This window comes from Salvelinus sp. IW2-2015, linkage group LG3, assembly GCF_002910315.2.
Source record: "Salvelinus sp. IW2-2015 linkage group LG3, ASM291031v2, whole genome shotgun sequence".
NCBI lineage: Eukaryota > Metazoa > Chordata > Actinopteri > Salmoniformes > Salmonidae > Salvelinus > Salvelinus sp. IW2-2015.
In genome coordinates this window covers 17,275,839-17,296,031 of record NC_036840.1, presented here as the reverse complement: position 1 = coordinate 17,296,031, position 20,193 = coordinate 17,275,839, and the positions used below count along the sequence as shown (strand labels likewise).

Genomic DNA, 20,193 nt, shown 5'->3' with positions numbered 1-20,193 from the left:
TCAAACAATCGCATGGCATGCTTTCGCTGTAAAGCCTATTGTAAATCGAACAATGCAGTTAGATTAACAAGAATTTTTACCGATATAAGACACTTGTATGTACCCAGATGTTAAATATCCATAATTTTTATGATTATTTATTTCAATTGCATGCCCTCCAATTTCACCGGAAATTGTCGACAGGTGTCCCACTGACGGGACGCCTAGCCCTATTAAGAGGGTGTGAACGATGCTGAAGGACTCTCCAATAGTAGTACCAAACATTCAAAGGCCATGTTCTCAAAAGTGAGTTTACAAGTTTATCAACTTTCAAAGCAAAATTACTTTCCCATTGTTCCTCAACTGTAGTGTATCATATACCATTTTGTAGCTCTGAGTCTCTACTTTTATCCAATGTAAAAAACACAATTTCAAATTTTGCTACATCAGACCGATCGTCACATTTTGTTGTGTTACAGCCTGAATTCAAAATGGATTAAAAAAAAATTATGTTTACCCATCTACACACAATATCCCATAATGACAAAGGGAAAACATATGGTTAGAAATTCTAGCAAACGTATTGAAAATGAAATAGAGAAATATGTAATTTAGATAAGAATGAGAACCCTGAGTCAATAGTTTGTAGAAACACCTTTCTGGGTAAGTCTCTAAGAGCTTTCCACACCTGGATTGTGCAACATTTGCACGTTATTATTTTCAATATTCTTCAAGCTCGATCAAATTGGTTGTTGATCATTGCTAGACAACCATTTTCAAGTCTTGCCATAGATTTTCAAGCTGATTTAAGTCAAAACTCTAACTCGGCCACTGTAACTCCAGTGTAGATTTGGCCTTGTGGTTTAGTCCTGCTGAAAGGTCAATTCTTCTCTCAGTGTCTGGTGGAAAGTAGACTGAACCAGGTTTCCCTCTAGGAGTTTGCCTGTGCTATGCTCCATTACGTTTCTTTTTTAACCTGAAAAACTCCCCAGTCCTTACCAATTACAAGCATACCAATAACATGAAGCAGCCACCACTATGTTTGAAAATATGCAGAGTTGTTCTCAGTAATGTGTTGTTTTGGATTTGCCCCAAATATGCAGAGTTGTACTCAGTAATGTGTTGTATTGGATTTGCCCTAAATATACTGTAACACTTTGTATTCAGGACAAAAAGTTAATTGCTTTACCACATTCTTTGCAGATTTACTTTAGTGCCTTGTTGCAAACAGGATGCATGTTTAGGAATCGTTTTATTCTGTACAGGCTTCCTTTTTTTCACTCTGTCAATTCGGTAAGTATTGTGGAGTAACTATAATGTTTTTGATCCATTGTCAGAACAGAAATTACAAGATGATGTTATAATACTGTTATTGCATTAAATGGTTGTATATTACTCTATTGTGTCTGTATGAACTGAAAGTGGGCCTCTGGGAGATTTAACACTGATAGTGGATTTACGATGGATTGGTGATAAACCTAACAAGACTGCATTCCAATGCATGATTAGTGTCTGTGTGCCTGACTGGAAGGTACTAGGGTGAGATGGCTCGGGGCCAGACCCTGGTTTCCACACAATGAGAAGTTTTTACAGCAGATACTGTCTACTGTGAATTATAAGTATATTTTGTACAAATCTTAACCTTGTGACCCATTCCATGCATCTGATGTTTGTCATGTAGACTGAAGGGGGTGTATCTTGGCTATAAAAGACCTTTGTACCATTGTCTCGGGGCTCTCAACGAATCATCTGAGGGTGATTCGTCGACCAGCCATCATTATTGCAGAGCACTCAATCGATTCACTTTATATGTGTGTGTTGTACTGAGCTGCTCCCTTAATAATAAGTGAATACATATTAAGTTTAAGTATAACTCTGACTTGTGTGATAAGTTTGTCTCTCCTCATTTGATAGTAAAGAAATTAACTACCACACCATCCTCAATTTTCTCCTATCACAGTCATTAAACTCGGTAACGGTTTAAAGTCACCATTGGCCTCATGGTGAAATTCACTTGTGGTACCCTTCCTCTCTGGCAACTGAGTTGGGAAGGACCCCTGTATCTTTGTAGTGACTGTGTGTATTAATACACCATACAAAGTGTAATTAATAACTTCACCGTGCTCTAAGGGATATTCAATGTCTGCTTTATTTTTTTGTAATAAAAAAAAAAAACATCATTCCCCTTCCACATTATGGGGTATTGTGTGTAGGCCAGTGACAACAAATCTCGATTGAATCCATTTTAAATTCAGGCTGTAACACAACAAAATGAGGGAAAAGTCAAGCTGTGTGAATACATTCTGAAGGCACTGTATATATTTTAGATACAAATATATACACTGCTCAAAAAAATAAAGGGAACACTAAAATAACACATCCTAGATCTGAATGAATTAAATATTCTTATTAAATACTTTTTTCTTTACATAGTTGAATGTGCTGACAACAAAATCACACAAAAATTATCAATGGAAATCAAATTTATCAACCCATGGAGGTCTGGATTTGGAGTCACGGTCAAAATTAAAGTGGAAAACCACACTACAGGCTGATCCAACTTTGATGTAATGTCCTTATAACAAGTCAAAATGAGGCTCAGTAGTGTGTGTGGCCTCCACGTGCCTGTATGACCTCCCTACAACGCCTGGGCATGCTCCTGATGAGGTGGCGGATGGTCTCCTGAGGGATCTCCTCCCAGACCTGGACTAAAGCATCCACCAACTCCTGCCACCAACTCCTGGACAGTCTGTGGTGTAAGTGGCGTTGGTGGATGGAGCGAGACATGATTCCCAGATGTGCTCAATTGGATTCAGTCTGGGGAACGGGCGGCCAGTCCATACGCTCAATCCTTCCTCTTGCAGGAACTGGCTGACACACTCAGCCACAAATGAGGTCTAGCATTGTCTTGCATTAGGAGGACCCAGGGCCAACCGCACCAGCATATGGTCTCACAAGGGTCTGAGGATATCTCATCTCGGTACCTAATGGCAGTCAGGCTACCTCTGGCGAGCACCATGGAGGGCTGTGCGGCCGCCAAAGAAAATGCCACCCACACATGACTGACCCACCGCCAAATCGGTCATGCTGAAGGATGTTGCAGGCAAGCAGAACGTTCTTCCACGCCGGTCTCCAGACTCTGTCACGTCTGTCACGTGTTCAGTGTGAACCTGCTTTCATCTGTGAAGAGCACAGGGCGCCAGTGGGGAATTTGCCCATCTTGGTGTTCTCTGGCAATGCGCAACGTCGACTGCACGGTGTTGGCTGTAAGCACAACCCCACCTGTGGACGTCGGGCCTCATACTACCACCTCATGGAGTCTGTTTCTGACCGTTTGAGCAGACACATCACATTTGTGGCCTGCTGGAGTCATTTTGCAGGGCTCTGGCAGTGCTCCACCTGCTCCTCCTTGCACAAAGGCGGAGGCAGCGGTCCTGCTGCTGGGTTGTTGCCCTCCACGGCCTCCATCACGTCTCCTGATTGTACTGGCCTGTCTCCTGGTAGCGCTCCATGCTCTGGACACTACGCTGACAAGACACAGCAAACGTTCTTGCCACAGCTCGCATTGATGTGCCATCCTGGATGAGCTGCACTACCTGAGCCACTTGTGTGGGTTGTAGACTCCGTCTCATGCTACCACTAGAGATGTGAAAGCACCGCCAGCATTTCAAAAGTGACCAAAACATCAGCCAGGAAGCATAGGAACTGAAAGAAGTGGTCTGTGGTCACCACCTGCAGAACCACTCCTTTATTGGGGGTGTCTTGCTAATTGCCTATAATTTCCATCTTTTGTCTATTACCATTTGCACACCGCATGTGAAATATTTGTCAATCAGTGTTGCTTCCCTAAGTGGAATCAGTTTGATTTCACAAAAGTGTGATTGACTTGGAGTTACATTGTGTTGTTTAAGTGTTCCCTTTATTTTTTTGAGCAGTGTATATATATATATTTTTTACCAATCATGTGTTTGTTCGTTTTTATCACAAGTAGCGTGCCTCCACTAATGCCCTAATGGGTTGGCCGCTGCTGTTAAAAATGTTGCTTAGGAGAAGGCCCAGATGCAGACAGTTTCGAAGTAACAAAAGTTTATTACAAAAACTGGAGGGCACGCAAACGACAGGCAAAGGGCAGGCAGAGGTCAGTAAATCCAGAGCATAGTCCGAAAGGTACAGAACGGCAGGCAGGCTCAGGGTCAGGGCAAGCAGAATGGTCAAAACCGTGAGAACTAGAGAAAACCAGGAGCCCGGGGATAATGCTGGTAGGCTTGATGACACAAAACGAACTGGCAACAAACAGAGAACACAGGTATAACACTGGGGAAGATGGGCAACACCTGGAGAGGGGTGGAGACAAGCACAAAGACAGATGAAACATATCAGGGTGTGACATACACACAATACCACAATGTCAAAGTGTAATTATGTTTTTCAAAATTTGTACAAATTTATAAAAATGTAAAGCTGTAATGCCTTAAGTCAATAAGTATTTAACACCTTTGTTATGGCAAGCCTAAATAAGTTCAAGAGTAAAAATGTGCTTAACAAGTCACAAAATAAGTTGCATGGACTCACTCTGTGTGCAATAACAGAGTTTAACATGATTTTTTAATGACTACCTCATATTTGTACCCCACACATACAATTATCTTTAAGGTCCCTCAGTCGAGCAGATTCAACCACAAAGACTTTCGAACACAGATTCAACCACAAAGACCAGGGCTTGCAAATATTTTTGAAAAAAAGCAGACATTGAATATCCCTGAGCTTGGTGAAGTAAGTTATTAATTACACATTGGATGGTGTATCGATGCACGCAGTCACTACAAAGATAGAGCTGTCCTTCCTAATCAGTTGCCAGAGAGGAAGGAAACCACTCAGGGATTTCACCATGAGGTTGATGGTGACTTTAAAACAGTTACAGAGTTTAATGGCTGTGATAGGAGAAAACTGAGGATGGATCAACAACATTGTAGTTACTCCACAATACTAATCGAATTGACAAAATGAAAAGAAGGAAGCCTGTACAGAATAAAAAATATTCCAAAACATGCAACCTGTTTGGAACAAGGCCCTATACTGAATAAAATGTGGCAAAGCAATTCACTTTTTGTCCTGAATGCAAAGTGTTCCGTTTGTGGCAAATCCAATACAACACATAAATGAGTACCACTCTCCATATTTTCAAACATAGTGGTGGCTGCATCACGCTATTGGTATGCTTCTAATCGTCAGGGACTGGGGAGTTAAGGTTAAAAAATAAACTGAATGGAGCTAAGCACAGGCAAAATCCTATAGGAAAATCTCATTCAGTCTGCTTTCCATCAGACACTGGGAGATGAATTCATCTTTCAGCAGTACAATAACCTAAAACACAAGGCTAAATCTTCACTGGAGTTGCTTACCAAGATGACAATGAATGTTCCTGAGTGGCCGAGTTACAGTTTGGACTTAAATCTACTTGAAAATCTACGGCATGCCCTGAAAATGGTTGTCTAGCAATGATCAACAACCAATTGTATAGAGCTTGAAGAATTTTGAAAAGAATAATGAGAAAATGTTGCACAAAGCTCTTAGAGACTTATCCAAAAAGAATCACAGCTGTAATCGCTGCAAAAGGTATTTCTACAAAGTATTGATTCAGGGGTGTGAATAAGATATGTCTGTATTTAATTTTCAAAACATTTGCAAAAATTTGTATTAACATGTTTTCACTTTTCATTATAAGGTATTGTGTGTAGATGGGCGAGAAATGTTTTTATCAGTTTTGAATTCAGGCTGTAGCACCACAAAATGTGGAAATAAGTCAAGGGGTATGAATACTTTCTGAAGGCACTGTATTTGTTGATGGTGTTAAGTCTGGTTTCCTTGACATTACAAATGTCACGCCCTGACCTTAGTATTATTTGTTTTCTTTATTATTTTGGTTAGGTCAGGGTGTGACAAGGGGTGGTTTGTTTAGATTGTCTTGTCTAGGGTTTTTTGTATGTCTATGGGTTTTTGACTAGTCTAGGTAGTTATATGTCTATGGTTGCCTAGATTGGTTCTCAATTAGAGGCAGCTGTTTATCGTTGTCTCTTATTGGGAACCATATTTAGGCAGCCATATTCCTTGAGCATTTCGTGGGTGATTGTCTATGTGTTAGTTGCCTGTGTCTGCACTTTTCATATATAGCTTCACGTTCGTTTTGTTGTTTTGTAAGTTTAAGTGTTCTTTGTTTCATTAAATGAGAAGATGTATTCATCTCACGCTGCGCCTTGGTCTCATCCATACAACGAACGTGACAACAAAGGGTGTCCAACAGGTCGATTTTAGGTCCTGTGCTATTTAATGTCTATATAAACAATATTATTCTCTCTGCAAATTGTTTTACCATTCACTTGCATGCAGTTGTTGTATATGCTATTGCCCCCACGGTTGAGCAGGCTCTTTCTGAGCTTCAATCTGTCTTTACTTCCCTGCAGAAAGCCTTTGTTGAACTGAAACTGGTTCTCAATGCATGTAAAACCAAGTATATGCTATTTTCTAAATCACATTAAAAAAAACTGATTATTTATGCCTACGTACATTGAATGGTGCACTCATTGATCATGTCCCTGAGTATACATATCTGGGCTTTTCTACAAAAAAAACATGTTGATGAGTTAGTTAAGAAATTGAAAATTAAAATAGGCTTCCTATGCAGGAGCAGATCATGCCTTTCATTAAATAGCAGAAAGAAAACAATTTAGTCAACATTTATTCTGGTTATTGACTATGGCGATATCATCTATATCAGTGGTCGCCAACCGGTCGATCGGCCATCTTTCTAGAGCTCTGACTTTTCGACCTGAAGATCACTGATGTCGTGCTTTGACCTCGTTGACCATCAGATGCAGGTACCATCAGTCCAGTAAAATTAAAAAGCAAATTAACCCAGGCTCAGGGATGGCTAACGTTGGAGATCCCTTCGACCTCCACTGAATTGGGTAGATCTGCTTTAATTTTTCTGCACCTTTCATGTGGAACAATCTCCAAAACACCCTGAAATTGGAGGAATTGGTGCCGATAGGTCTGTTAGGGGACTTTTTTTTATTGATGAACGTATTTGTTTTTATGATTGTATCGTGTGTATGATTGTTTTGTGTGTATTTTTGTGTATATTTAAGTGCTTTTATTGAATAGATGTGTATATTTTTGTATCTACAGGGCTCACCTGTAAAAGAGACCTTGGTCTCAGCTTGACTTCCCTGTAAAAAATTATAATAATGAAAAAAAAACAGACTTTACTTGAGCTCACAAGCCACACATGTGTTTTCCTTACTGATGCCCCATTGATTTGAGATAGCCAGCAGCTATAGGAAAATAACTGCAATCTAATCCATGGCCAAGACCAATCCTAAACAGAGAATGCCTAAAGCCTTATAAACTGCAAAAAGTTCAATTACATACAGCTAAACCAGCAGGTGTCTTATATGACTCCATCCTCCCCTGCAGATATGAGATAACAGGAAATTAAGACCTCATCTCACAGAGGGGAAGTGAGGTGCCCACAGTTAAAATACCTCGTTTTTTTTTTAGACACCATGACTCACAGAGGGTACTGCAGTCAGTGGTGGTTGGTGGAACTTTAAATTGGAGGATGGGCTCATAGTAAAGTCTGGAATGGGATGAATGGAATGTATAAATATAAAGTATAAATCAAATCACATTGTATGTGTCACATGTGCAGAATACAACAGGTGCTTTACAGTGAAATGCTTACTTACAAGCCCTTTCCCAACGATGCAGAGTTAAAAATAAGAACAATTTAAATAATAACACAAGAGGAATAAAACACACAAGAATGACGCTATATACAGGGAGTAACCAGCACCATTTAAATTGTCAAGGGTGTAAGGTAGTTGAGGAAGATGTGTGTGTGTGTGTGTGTGTGTGTGTGTGTGTGTGGTGTCAGTATGTGCATATGTCTGTTATGTGCGTGTGCGTATGTAGTGTATGAGTGTGTGTGGGTTTGTGTAAGTGTGTGAGTGTGCATAGAGTCAGTGATCCAAAATGGGGTCAATGCAGATAGTCTGGGTAACCATTTGATTAACTATTTACCAGTTTTATGGCTTGGGGATAGAAGCGGTCTCGGAGTCTGTTGGTCCAAGACCCGATGCTCAGGTGCTGCTTGCCAGATGGTAGCAGAGAGAACAGTCTATGGCTTGGGTGGCTGAAGTCTTTGGCAATTTATCGCGTGATATAGAGGACCTAGATGGCAGAGAGCTCGGCCCTAGTGATGTACTGGGCCGCCTGCACCACCCTCTGTAGTGCTTTGAGGATGAGAGTGGTGCAGTTGCCATACAAAGCGGTGATGCAGCCAGTCAAGATTCACTCAATGGTGAAGCTGAATAACTTTTTGAGGATCGGAGGGCCCATGCTAAATCTTTTCAGCCTACTAAGGGGGAAGAGACACTATTGTGCACTCTTCACGTCTGTGCAATGTGTGTGTGGACCATGTTAAAACTTCATAGGGACAGGTGGCAGCATTTCCACTTTGAACAAATTGCGTGCCCAAACGGAATTTACTCCTACTCTGTCCCAGAAGGTAATACATGCATATTATTATTACTATTGTATAGAAAACACTCTGAAGTTTTTAAAACTGTTTGAATTATGTCTGTAAGTAGAACAGAACTCATTTGGCAGACAAAAACCTGAGAAGACTTCCAAACAGGAAGTGAGAACTCAATTTTCAAAACAGTGCCAAATGATACCCCATATAGTTATGGATAAGCAAACACTTCCTAGGGCTTCCACTAGATGTCACCGTCTTTAGATTTTGGTTATATGATTCTACTATAAAGGAGGGGCTCATAGGAGCTATTTTACTGAGTGGTCTTCAGAAATCAGTCTTCAGTCTCATTTTGCGCACGAGCGAGAGAGAGTGCTCTCGTTCCAATGCTCTTTCTTCAGACAATGAAATTCTCCGGTTGGATCCTTATTGATGATTAATGTTAAACACATCCTAAATATGGATTGCATACATCATTTGACCTGTTTCTACGAKCTGTAARGGAACTTTTTGAGTTTTTGTCWGGAGGGATTGCTCGTGSGTCATGAAAATGYATTKGTGGGCTGAACATGCTYACAACAAGTGGCTAAATGATGGGCTTTATGGAACTTTWCAGTCATTTATTGTCGAACTGGGAATCCTGGGAGTGCCTTCTGATGAAGTTATTCGAAGGTAAGTGCATATTTATAGTGTTTTTGTAGCTTCTGTTGACGCCAAAATGGTGACTATTTCTTTGGCTGGATTGTGCTCTGAGCGCCGTTCTCAGATTATTCTTTTTCCGTAAAGTTTATTTTGAAATCTGACACAGCGGTTGCATAGAGGATAAGTTTATCTTTAATTTTGTGAATAACACTTGCATCTTTTATCAATGTTTATTATGAGTATTTCTGCAAAAATCACCGGATGTTTTGGAATCAAAACATTACTGCACGTAACGCGCCAATGTAAACTGAGATTTTTTAAATATATATACAGTGGGGGGAAAAGTAATTGATACATCTGCAATGTTTGACGGTTTTCTGACGTACAAAGATGTGAGGTTGTAGATTTTCTTCATAGGTTCACTTCTTACTAGTGAGAATGTACGGTCATTAAAACTAATCGCACAAATCTCATCCAGAAATTACATTGTATGATTTTTTAGTAATTATTTGCATTTTATTGAGTGACATATAGTTGATCATACCAACAGTAGATTGCCGGCTTCACAGACCTGTTAGGTTTCTTTAAGAAGCCTCCTGTTTCTCCATCATTCCTGTATTAACTGACATGTTTGAACTCGTTACTGTATAAAAGACCCTGTCCACACACTCAATCAAACAGACTCCAAATCTCCACAATGGCCAAGACCAGAGAGCTGTGTAAGGACATCAGGGATAAAATTGTAGACCTGCACAAGGCTGGGATGGGCTACAGGACAATAGGCAAGCAGCTTGGTGGAGAAGGCAACAACTGTTGGCGCAATTATTAGAAAATGGAAGAAGTTCAAGATGACGGTCAATCACCTCGGTCTGGGGTCCATCAAGATCTCACTCGTGGGGCATCAATGATCATGAGGAGGGGAGGGATCAGGCCAGAAACTACACGGCAGGACCTGGTCAATGACCTGAAGAGAGCTGGGACCACAGTCTCAAAGAAACCATTAGTAACACACTACGCGTCATGGATTAAAATCCTGCAGCACGCAAGGTCCCCCTGCTCAAGCCAGCGCATGTCCAGGCCCGTCTGAAGTTTGCCAATGAATCTGGATGATCGAGAGGAGGATGGGAGAAGGTCATGTGGTCTGATGAGACAAAAATAGAGCTTTTTGCTCTAAACTCACTCGCGTGTTTGGAGGAATAGAAGGATGAGTACAACCCCAAGAACACCATCCCAACCGTGAAGCATGGAGTGGAAACATATTTTTTGGGGATGCTTTTCTGCAAAGGGGCAGGACGATGCACCGTATTGAGGGGAGGATGGATGGGGCCATGTATGCGCGAGATCTTGCCAACACCTCCTTCCCTCAAGTAAAGAGAATGAGAATGGGTCTGGCTGGGTCTTCCAGCGGACAAGGACACGAAGCACACAGCATGGCACTAAGGAGTGGCTCCGTAAGAAGGATCTCAAGGTCCTGGAGTGGTAGCCAGTCTCCAACTGAACCCAATAGAAAATCTTTGGAGGAGCTGAAAGTCCGTATTGCCGCAGCGAGCAGGAACTGCAAGGATCTGAGAAGATCTGTAGGAGGAGTGGGCCAAAATCTGCTGCAGTGTGTGCAAACCTAGTCACGAACTACAGGAAACGATTATCTCTGTAATTGCAAACAAAGGTTTCTGCTACCAAATATTAAGTTCTGCTTTTCTAGATGTATCAAATACTTATGTATGCAATAAAATGCAAATTAATTACTTAAAAATAATAATTGTGATTTTCTGGATTTTTAAAATTACAGACCTTACATGCTTTGTAAGTAGGAAAACCTCTGCAAAACTAGTATGTGATCAATACTTGTTCTCCCCACTGTATATGCACATTATATGCAAAACATAAATGTATTGTGTAAAGATTGATGTATATGATCATCTGAGTGAGATGTTCAAAGGTTAGTGATTCATTTTATCTCTATTTGTGGGTTTTGTGAAAGCTATCTTTGCTGTGAAAAAATGTCTGTGCTTTTTTGGATTTGGTGGTGAGCTAACATAAATATATGTTGTGTTTTCGCTGTAAAACATTTTTTTTAAATCGGACACGTTGGCTGGATTCAGAAGATGTTTATCTTTCATTTGCTGTATTGGACTTGTTAATGTGTGAAAGTTTAATATTTCAGAAAAATATTTTAGAATTTCGCGCGCTGCCTTTTCAGCGGAATGTTGTGGGTGTTCCGCTAGCGGAACCCCTGGGCGAGAAAGGTTAAACCCTTTGTGATGTGGACACTGAGAAACTTGAAGGTCTCAAACCGCTCCGCTATAGCCCTGTTGATGTGGATGGGGGTGTCCTCGCCCCCCTGTTTCCTATAGTTCATGAACAGCTACTTGGTATTACTTACGGTGAGGGAGAAGATGCCAGTTCTCTGACCTCCTCCCTGTAGGCTGTCTCTTCGCCGTCGGTGATCAAGCTTACCACTGTCGTGTCATCAGCAAACGTGATGATGGTGTTGGAGTCGTGCGTGGCCATGCAGTCGTGGGTGAACAGGGAATGCAGAAGGGGACTAAGCACACACCCCTGTGGGGTCCCCATGTTGAGGGTCAGCGTAATGGAGGTGTTGTTGCCTGCACTCACCACCTGGAGGCGGCCTGTCGGGAAGTCCAAGATCCAGTTGCAGAGGGAGGTGTTCAGTCCCAGGGTCCGAGCTTGCTGATGATAATGCCTAGCTGTAGTCAATGAACAGTGTTCTCACATAGGTATTCCTCTTGTCCAGGTGGGATAGACCAGTGTGAAGTGCAGTTGAGATTGTGTCATCTGTGGATCTGTTGGGGCGCTATATGAATTATTGTGGGTCCAGGGTGTCTGGGGTGATGGTGTTGGTGTGCGCCATGACCAGTCTTTCAAAGTACTTTGTGATTACAGATGTGAGTGCTATGAGACGATAGCCATTTGTGACTGACCGGCTCAAATCTGTCTTATGTTGCAAAATTTGAAATTGTGTTTTTCACATTGGATAAACGTTGTATATCAAAAAAAATTGTATATCATACACTACAGATGAGGAACAATGGGAAAAGAATTCTGCTTTGAAAGTTGATAAACTTGTAAACTCACTTTTGAGTAAATGGCCTTTGAATGTTTTGGTTCTACTACTGGAGAGTACTTCTTTGTCTACACACATTCAGCATCGTTCACACCCTCTTAAGCTTTAGCCACTGCCATATCTTTACTTCTTATGGCTGCAGAGGCAGTATTGAGTAGCTTGGATGAAAGGTGCACAGAGGTGCCCAGAGTAAACAGCCTGCTCCTCAGTCATAGTTGCTAATATATGCATATATTAGTATTGGATAGAAAACACTCTGAGGTTTCTAAAACTGTTTGAATTATGTATGTGAGTATAACAGAACTCATATGGCAGGCAAAAACCTGAGAAGAAATCCAACCAGGAAGTGAGAAATCTGAGGTTGGTCGATTTTCAACTCATCGCCTATTGAAAACACAGTAGGATATGGATCTGTTTGCACTTCCTACGGCTTCCACTAGATGTTAACAGTCTGTAGAACCTTGAATGAAGCCTCTACTGTGATGTGGAGCCGGATGAGAGGGGAATTAGTCAGTGGTCTGGCAGAGAGCCAGGTCCTGGTCACGCGCATTCCACATGATATCGACTTGCGTTCCATTACTTCTATAGACAAAGGAATTCTCCGGTTGGAACGTTATTGAATATTTATGATAACAACATCCTAAAGATTGATTCTATACTTAGTTTGACAAGTTTATTCGTTTTCGTCCGACGTTCGGCTGGACCTGCATGAGCGTTTGGATTTGTGTACTAAACGCGCTAACAAAAGTAGCTACTTGAACATAAATGATGGACATTACCGAACAAAACAAACATTTCTTGTGGAAGTGGGAGTCCTGGGAGTGCATTCCGACGAAGATCAGCAAAGGTAAGTGAAGATTTATAATGCTTTTAATGAGTTTTGTTGACTGCACAATTTGGCGGGTAACTGTATGGCTTCCTTTTGTGGCTGAACGCTGTTCTCAGATTATTGAATATTGTGCTTTTGTCGTAAAGATTTTTAAAATCTGACACAGCAGTTGCATTAAGAACAAGTGTATCTTTAATTCTATGTAAAACATGTATCTTTCATCAAAGTTTATGATGAGTATTTATGTTATTTGAGGTGGCTCTCTGCAATTTCTCCGGATATTTTGGAAGCATTTCTGAACATGGCGCCAATGTAAACTGAGGTTTTTGGATATAAATATGAACTTAATCGAACAAAATATATATGTATTGTGTAACATGAAGTTCTATGAGTGTCATCTAATGAAGATCATCAAAGGTTAGTGATTAATTTTATCTCTATTTCTGATTTTTGTGACTCCTGTCTTTGGCTGGAAAAATAGCTGTGTTTTTCTGTGATTTTGCGGTGACCTAACATAATCGTTTGTGGTGCTTTCGCTGTAAAGCCTATTTGAAATCGGACACTTTGGTGGGATTAACAACAAGATTACCTTTAAAATGGTATAAGACACATGTATGTTTGAGGAATTTTTATTATGAGATTTCTGTTGTTTGAATTTGGCGCCCTGCACTTTCACTGGCTGTTGTCATATCATCCCATTAACGGGATTGCAGCCATAAGAAGTTTTAAGGTTTGATCCGTGCATTCTGTACAAACAACAGCAGTCAAGCACCCAAGCTAACTTGTTAGCTACTTCCGGACACAAATGAGAGAACAGGTCACTGAACATTACTTGCCGTGGCAGAGCTGGTTAGGCTGGTATGTTATCCAGAGCATTGGTGACTTTAACTGTCTGTCAGATTGTCCGTTCATAAATTCAGAGCGTTTCGCTTTTGGAGCGTTCAGAGCGCACACTGGACACTCTGCCCGATGAGTAGGGTTGATCCGAACGTTCTGACCTCACAACGACAGTCAAGCCTGCAAGCTAACTGGCTAACATTGGCTAGCTTGCTAGCTACTTCCAGACACAAATAAGACAACACCCCACTCTGACCATTTTCCTCACCCTAGCAGAGCTGGTTAGGCTGTTTTCATGTTATCCAGAGTGTTGGTGACTGTAACTGTGCTGCTGGCAACAATTTAATTACACTTTTTTGCCAAAGTTAACTGACACCGGCCATATTCAATAGGTGTTGAGCATTCGTAAATTCATCAGTTATTCTGCGCTCTGGCACACTCAGGCAGGTTACCCTGGAGTTCTTGTGAACAATAACAATTAGGGTTAGTTTGAAACGTGTTGGGATTACAGACTGGGACAAGAAGAGGTTGAAAATGTCTGTGAAGAAACTTGCCAGCTGGTCTGCGCATGCTCTGACAATGCGCCCTGGTATTCCGTCTGGCCCAGCGGCCTTGCGAGTAATAACAAACTTAAAAGTCTTACTCACATGGGTCATGGAGAGCGAGATCACACAGTCGTCCAGAACAGCAAAGACTCTCCTGCATGACTCAGTGTTGTTTACCTCAAAGCGAGCATGGAAGGCATTTATTTTGTCTGAGAGGCCTGCGTCACTGGGCAAGTCACGGCTGGGTTTCCCTTTGTAATCCGTAATCGTCTACAAGCCCTTCCACATCCGACGAGCGTCGAGCCGGTGTAGTAGGATTCCATTTTAACCCTATATTTTCATGTTTGATGGTTCGTTGAAAGTCGTAGCAGGATTTCTTGTATGTGCCCCATTAATGTAAAGCAGTAGCTCTATCTAGCGTGGATACTGCCTGTAATCCATGGTTTCTGGTTTGGTACATACGTATGGTCACTGTGGGGACGACATCGTCAATGTACTTATTGATGAAGCCTGTGACGGATGTAGTAAACCCCTCAATGCTATCGGATGAATCCCATATTCCAGTCGGTACTAGTTTAACAGTCTTGTAGCCTCGTGTCCGGTTCATCGGACCAATTCTGTACTGAGTGCTTCACTGGGACTTCCTGTTATAGGTAGGGGCCCTAGCCACAGGTTATATGGTATAGGGCCCTAGGTTGGGTAGGGTCCCCAACCACAGGTTATATCGTATAAGGCACAGGTTTAACAAAGAGATTTGGTGGTTAGATAATGTGGATGCCTGGGAAAGTTATTTACAGCTCTCAGAGCAATAACCCATCCAACAACAAATGTTCCCTCAATGACATTAGGTCATTGACTAATGTTTTCATTGGAATGTTCAACCTGATGTGCAAGGAATGTTTCCAAGAGACCATTCCCTTAATGTCAAATTGAACTTACCAAGAAAGTCGTTACCATGTTCTCAGAATTTCCAATTTCATGGGAACATTGCAAGAACATTTGTGTCCAGTTTTCTGTGGGTTAGGAGAATATTCCATCAACGTCCCACCAAACATACACAGAACATGGTTGCCATGTTCTCAGAACAAAAGATATTCATGTTCTAGACACTGTCACGGAACCCTCCAGAACTGTCAACACGCACACATGTCCCCTATTCCCAATTATTAGTATTTGTATATATGTGCCCTTTGGTTTCCAAGGTCTTGTCGATTATTGGTCCAATGTCCGTTGGTTCGTGTGAGTACCTGTGCTGTGTGTTTTGGTTTTCGTGCCATTTTCGATTGCTCAGATGATTACGGGTATCGCCCCATGTGTTTATCATCGTGCGCTTAAGTTATTTATTTGAGGTACTTCTCGCTCTTTTGTTTGGGTTTCTACCCTGTGTTCTGTTGCGTGTTTGTTTGGTCTTTGTCCCTGTGCCTTTACACGTCACGTCGTAATTTGGGAATAAAAACCCCTATTATAAAAACCCTGTCTCCTGAATCACTTCATACCAACGTGACAGAATAATCGACCATTAAGGGAGACAGCGGGAATGCCCCGTCCGACGACGCTGCGACTGGTCCGTCCGGCGCCGCCGCAACATCGCAGCTGCAACTGGGCCGTCCGACCTCGCCACAATGGGTCCATCCGACAACGCCACTTCAGCAGCCTACAACTGGCCCGTCCGACGATGACGCAACTTCGGCAGCTGCATCGGGTCCTGATCAACCCGCACTGCGTTCCTGTGATCGTCCTCAAGGCCGGTGTCGTTGCGCTGCTTATGCAGCGCGTCGGGGGGATACTGTCATGGATCCCTCCGGAACTTTCACGCACACCTGTCCCCTATTCCCACTAATTAGTATTTGTATATATGTGCCTTTTGTTCACCATAGTGCTGTCGATTATTGTTACAATGTCTGTTAGTGCTTGTGAGTACCTGTGCTGTGTGTTTTGGGCTTTCGTGCCCATGTGGATTGCGCAGATGATTTACGAGTCTTGTGCGCGTGTGTATTTATTCGAGGTACTCCTCGCTCTTTTGTTTGGGTTTCGACCCTGTGTATTTGTATAGTGTTTGTTTCGACCCTGTGTTTTTTTATAGTGTCTTCGTCCCCATGCCTTTACATGGCACGCCATAATTTGGGTACAATAAAAAAATTACTATTACGCATTCCTGCGTCTGTCTCCCGATCCTTCATGCCAATGTGACAGACACGTTTCATGGGAACGTTGCAAGACCATTCATGTGTCCAGTTTTCTGTGTTTTAAGAGAATATTCCCTCAACTTCCCACCAAACATACACAGAACATGGTTACAATGTTCTCAGAATATAGGATATCAAGGTTCTAGACATGTATCATGGAAACATTGTAGGAACATTTGTGCCCAGTTTTCTGTGGGATGTTGATTGAATATTCTTCTAGCCCTTTCTAGGCTTTATGATGTGTTCCTCATTTCTTTGATAAATAGCTCATGAAGAAGACGATTCTATCAGAATCCATCTAATAGCAAAAACATCCAGTATGTGCAACAACTATCTTCATTGAATGTTGGCCGAGTGGCAGAGAAACATTAACCTGGGTTAACCTAAAAATGACCAGGATTATGAGCACCAGTTTGCCTCATAACCTTCTGTCTCTGTATGGAAGTGGAACCAGGCAAAGATAAACAAAAGCATTCCATGTTGCGTTGCGTAAACACTAGAAAAACAGGGGTAGAGAAACAGTGACCGTTTTGTGTGTTGGATAACTGCTTACCTTCACTGAGAGGGTCCAGTGTGTGGATCATAAGCTGGAAGATACTGTTTCTCATCAGGCTGTTGTGCAGGGAGGCTGAGCTACCACCTCTCTGAAGCCGGGGCCTAGCCTGCAAGAGGAGCACAATGCTGTCACACAAACAATGGCACCATTACACAACTCTTTCTAGTCCTTGGCGGTTCCCCTAAGGAAATACCTGAAGGACACTATAACACTGTAGTGTTAGCTGTATTTCTCATACAAAATAATGCAGTATCATCATTTTCAAAGCAAAATGCTGAGTGCTGGCCCTCTTCTAAGGTCATTATCTGTATCAGGTCTAAAGTTTTATTGTCCCTGTAGTGGAAATTCCCTGCCCTGGAATTTCCCCTTAATCTAACAGTCAAGATGTTGAGAGACCTGGGTTTAGATCCTGCCTGTGACAATGGCACCCAACTGTAGGACGGTGTCTAATCGGGGATGAGGTCAAAAGGGGGTGAATCTAGTGAACATCAATAGTGCTCATGGTCTTGTGATGAAGTAGCCCTGCCTGTGACTTCAAAATCAGTGTCACCCTGGGCCCAAGAGGGAATTTCCCCTTGGTCTAACAGTCAAGATGTTTGTTTTTCCTGTGAGAGCCCCAGGTTCAGATCCCACCTGTGACATCCCATTGGTTTAAAAAATGTATGTTGCCTTTAAATGTGTCTTCAGGTGAAACAATGTGCAAGTCCTTTCCATGAAACCAGTCAAATATCTAAGTGACATGTTACTACCTGCTCTCCAGGACACCTACACCACCCGATGTCACAGGAAGGCCAAAAAGATCATCAAGGACAACAACCACCCGAGCCACTGCCTGGTCACCCCGCTATCATCCAGAAGGCGAGGTCAATACAGGTGCATCAAAGCTGGGACCGAGAGACTGAAAAACAGCTTCTATCTCAAGGCCATCAGACTGTTAAACAGCCATCACTAACATTGAGTGGCTGCTGCCAACATACTGACTCAATCTCTAGCCATTTTAATGATAAAAAATTGGATGTAATAAATGTATCACTATTCACTTTATATAATGTTTACATACCCTACACTACTCATCTCATATGTATATACTGTACTCTATACCATCTACTGCATCTTGCCTATGCCGTCCGGCCATCGCTCATCCATATATATTTTTATGTACATATTCTTATTAATTCCTTTACACTTGTGTGTATAAGGTAGTTGTTGTGAAATTGTTAGATTACTTGTTAGATATTACTGCATGGTCGGAACTAGAAGCACTAGCATTTCGCTACACTAACATTAACATCTGCTAACCATGTGTATGTGACAAATCAAATTTGATTTGAACTCAAATATCATGCCCAAATCATATCAACGTAACTTCAACCCAATTCATTGAACTACTGTACACAATCTCATTCAGAGATGACATGGGCATTTAAAGCATGCTAACAGGGGACATTTTACTTTTTAAGGAGTTTTGATAAGAAAATGCTAATACTAGTGGTTGGTGGCAGTGACTAGTTTAACCACTAGGCTACCTGGGTTTGAGCGGGCGGGGGGGACAGACTGTCTGCACTTTGTGAAAGGCCATAAGGATGGCAAGGTACTGTAAATTTTCTAAACTTGTTTAATGGGAGCTTTGCAAGACCATACATGTGTCCAGTTTTCTGTGTTTTAAGAGAATATTCCCTCAACTTCCCAGCAAACATACACTTTTTTGGTTACTACATGATTCCATATGTGTTATTTCATAGTTTTGATTTCTTCACTATTATTCTAAAATGTAGAAAATAGTAAAAATAAAGAAAAACCCTAGAGGGAGTAGGTGTGTCCAAACCTTTGACTGGTACTGTATAGGTATATATACTGTATATTTGAAAGGAACTATAGCAAAACACTCACTGATCAATAACTTTGTTTTTCGCATTTTGGATGTATAAACTGTTCTGCAAGCGTTTGAAACTGGAGCATTGCATGCTAACTCACTAGTGACCTACTGAGAGAGTAATTTTAGAATTGCAAGGACAGACAGAGCTACTACAGGCACACATGGAGGTTGGATCTAGAAAACAGAGAACGCATGGTTCTTGAGTATAGTAAGGAAGGAGAGAAAGAAGTCAGACTAGCTACATAGACACAAACACAAACATAGACAAGCCAGACAGGACCTACCGACAGCTTGCTCTCATCCTCTGGTGCCCCGGGACTCACAGCCTTCATATCCAAGAAAAGAGAGAGGAAAAAGTGAGAGAGGGAGAAAGAGAAAGAGCACATAGATGTGAAGCATGTCTTACAAACCAGAGATAGACAGATGAAAAGACAGTAGAGAGACATTCCATTGTCGTATTGATGATGATGTGACATAGACGGATTCAAGAGACTGACACCACCGCTGTGCTGTGTTTACTGTATGTCACTCACTATCTAGCAGACCAAGATAGGCTTATGATAAAAAAAAATCTTCTCATCAGGTTTTTGAGATTCATCAGCCACATGGAAAACCATTCTATTCACAGACCATTTAACTCTGCAGGAACCCAACCGACTCAAACAAACAGAGGAAAAGCTAAACCTAGCATTCATGTAAATGTTCACGTTTTATATCTAAACTAGTACATGTAAAGAAATTACAAGTGTCAACTCCCTCTATCCGGAAGATATTAAAGACTTGCATATTAAACCTACTTATGTGGAATTCCAGTAACTTCAAAGATTGAATTATGTCTCTCAATTGTGTTATTTCTCTTGTTATTTATCCTGTATTGTTTCCTTTGTCTCCACCAATGACATCAGCTTCATCCTAAGCCATGACAAGAATAACTTATTTGGAGCCTTTTTGTCATCCACATCTATACCTCAGATGCCAACCCAGGCCGGGATTCAAACAAACGCAGATAAACAACCTTTGCATTGCGATCCCGAAGAAAATAACATTTGGAAGTAGGCTTTGAGATATTAAGTTAACGCCTGATGTTACACATACAGTTGAAGTCGGAAGTTTACATACACCTTA

General features: G+C 41.6%; 1 protein-coding gene across 1 annotated transcript in view; it reads right to left on the bottom strand.

Moving 5' to 3' along the window:
* LOC111956222 (sodium/potassium/calcium exchanger 2) overlaps positions 1–20,193 on the bottom strand; it is a 163,062-nt gene that overhangs the window by 61,621 nt on the left and 81,248 nt on the right. Inside the window, 2 exon segments of the mRNA XM_070434894.1 lie at positions 17,190–17,298; positions 19,353–19,394. Of these exon segments, the coding sequence (XP_070290995.1) occupies positions 17,190–17,298; positions 19,353–19,394 (151 nt within the window).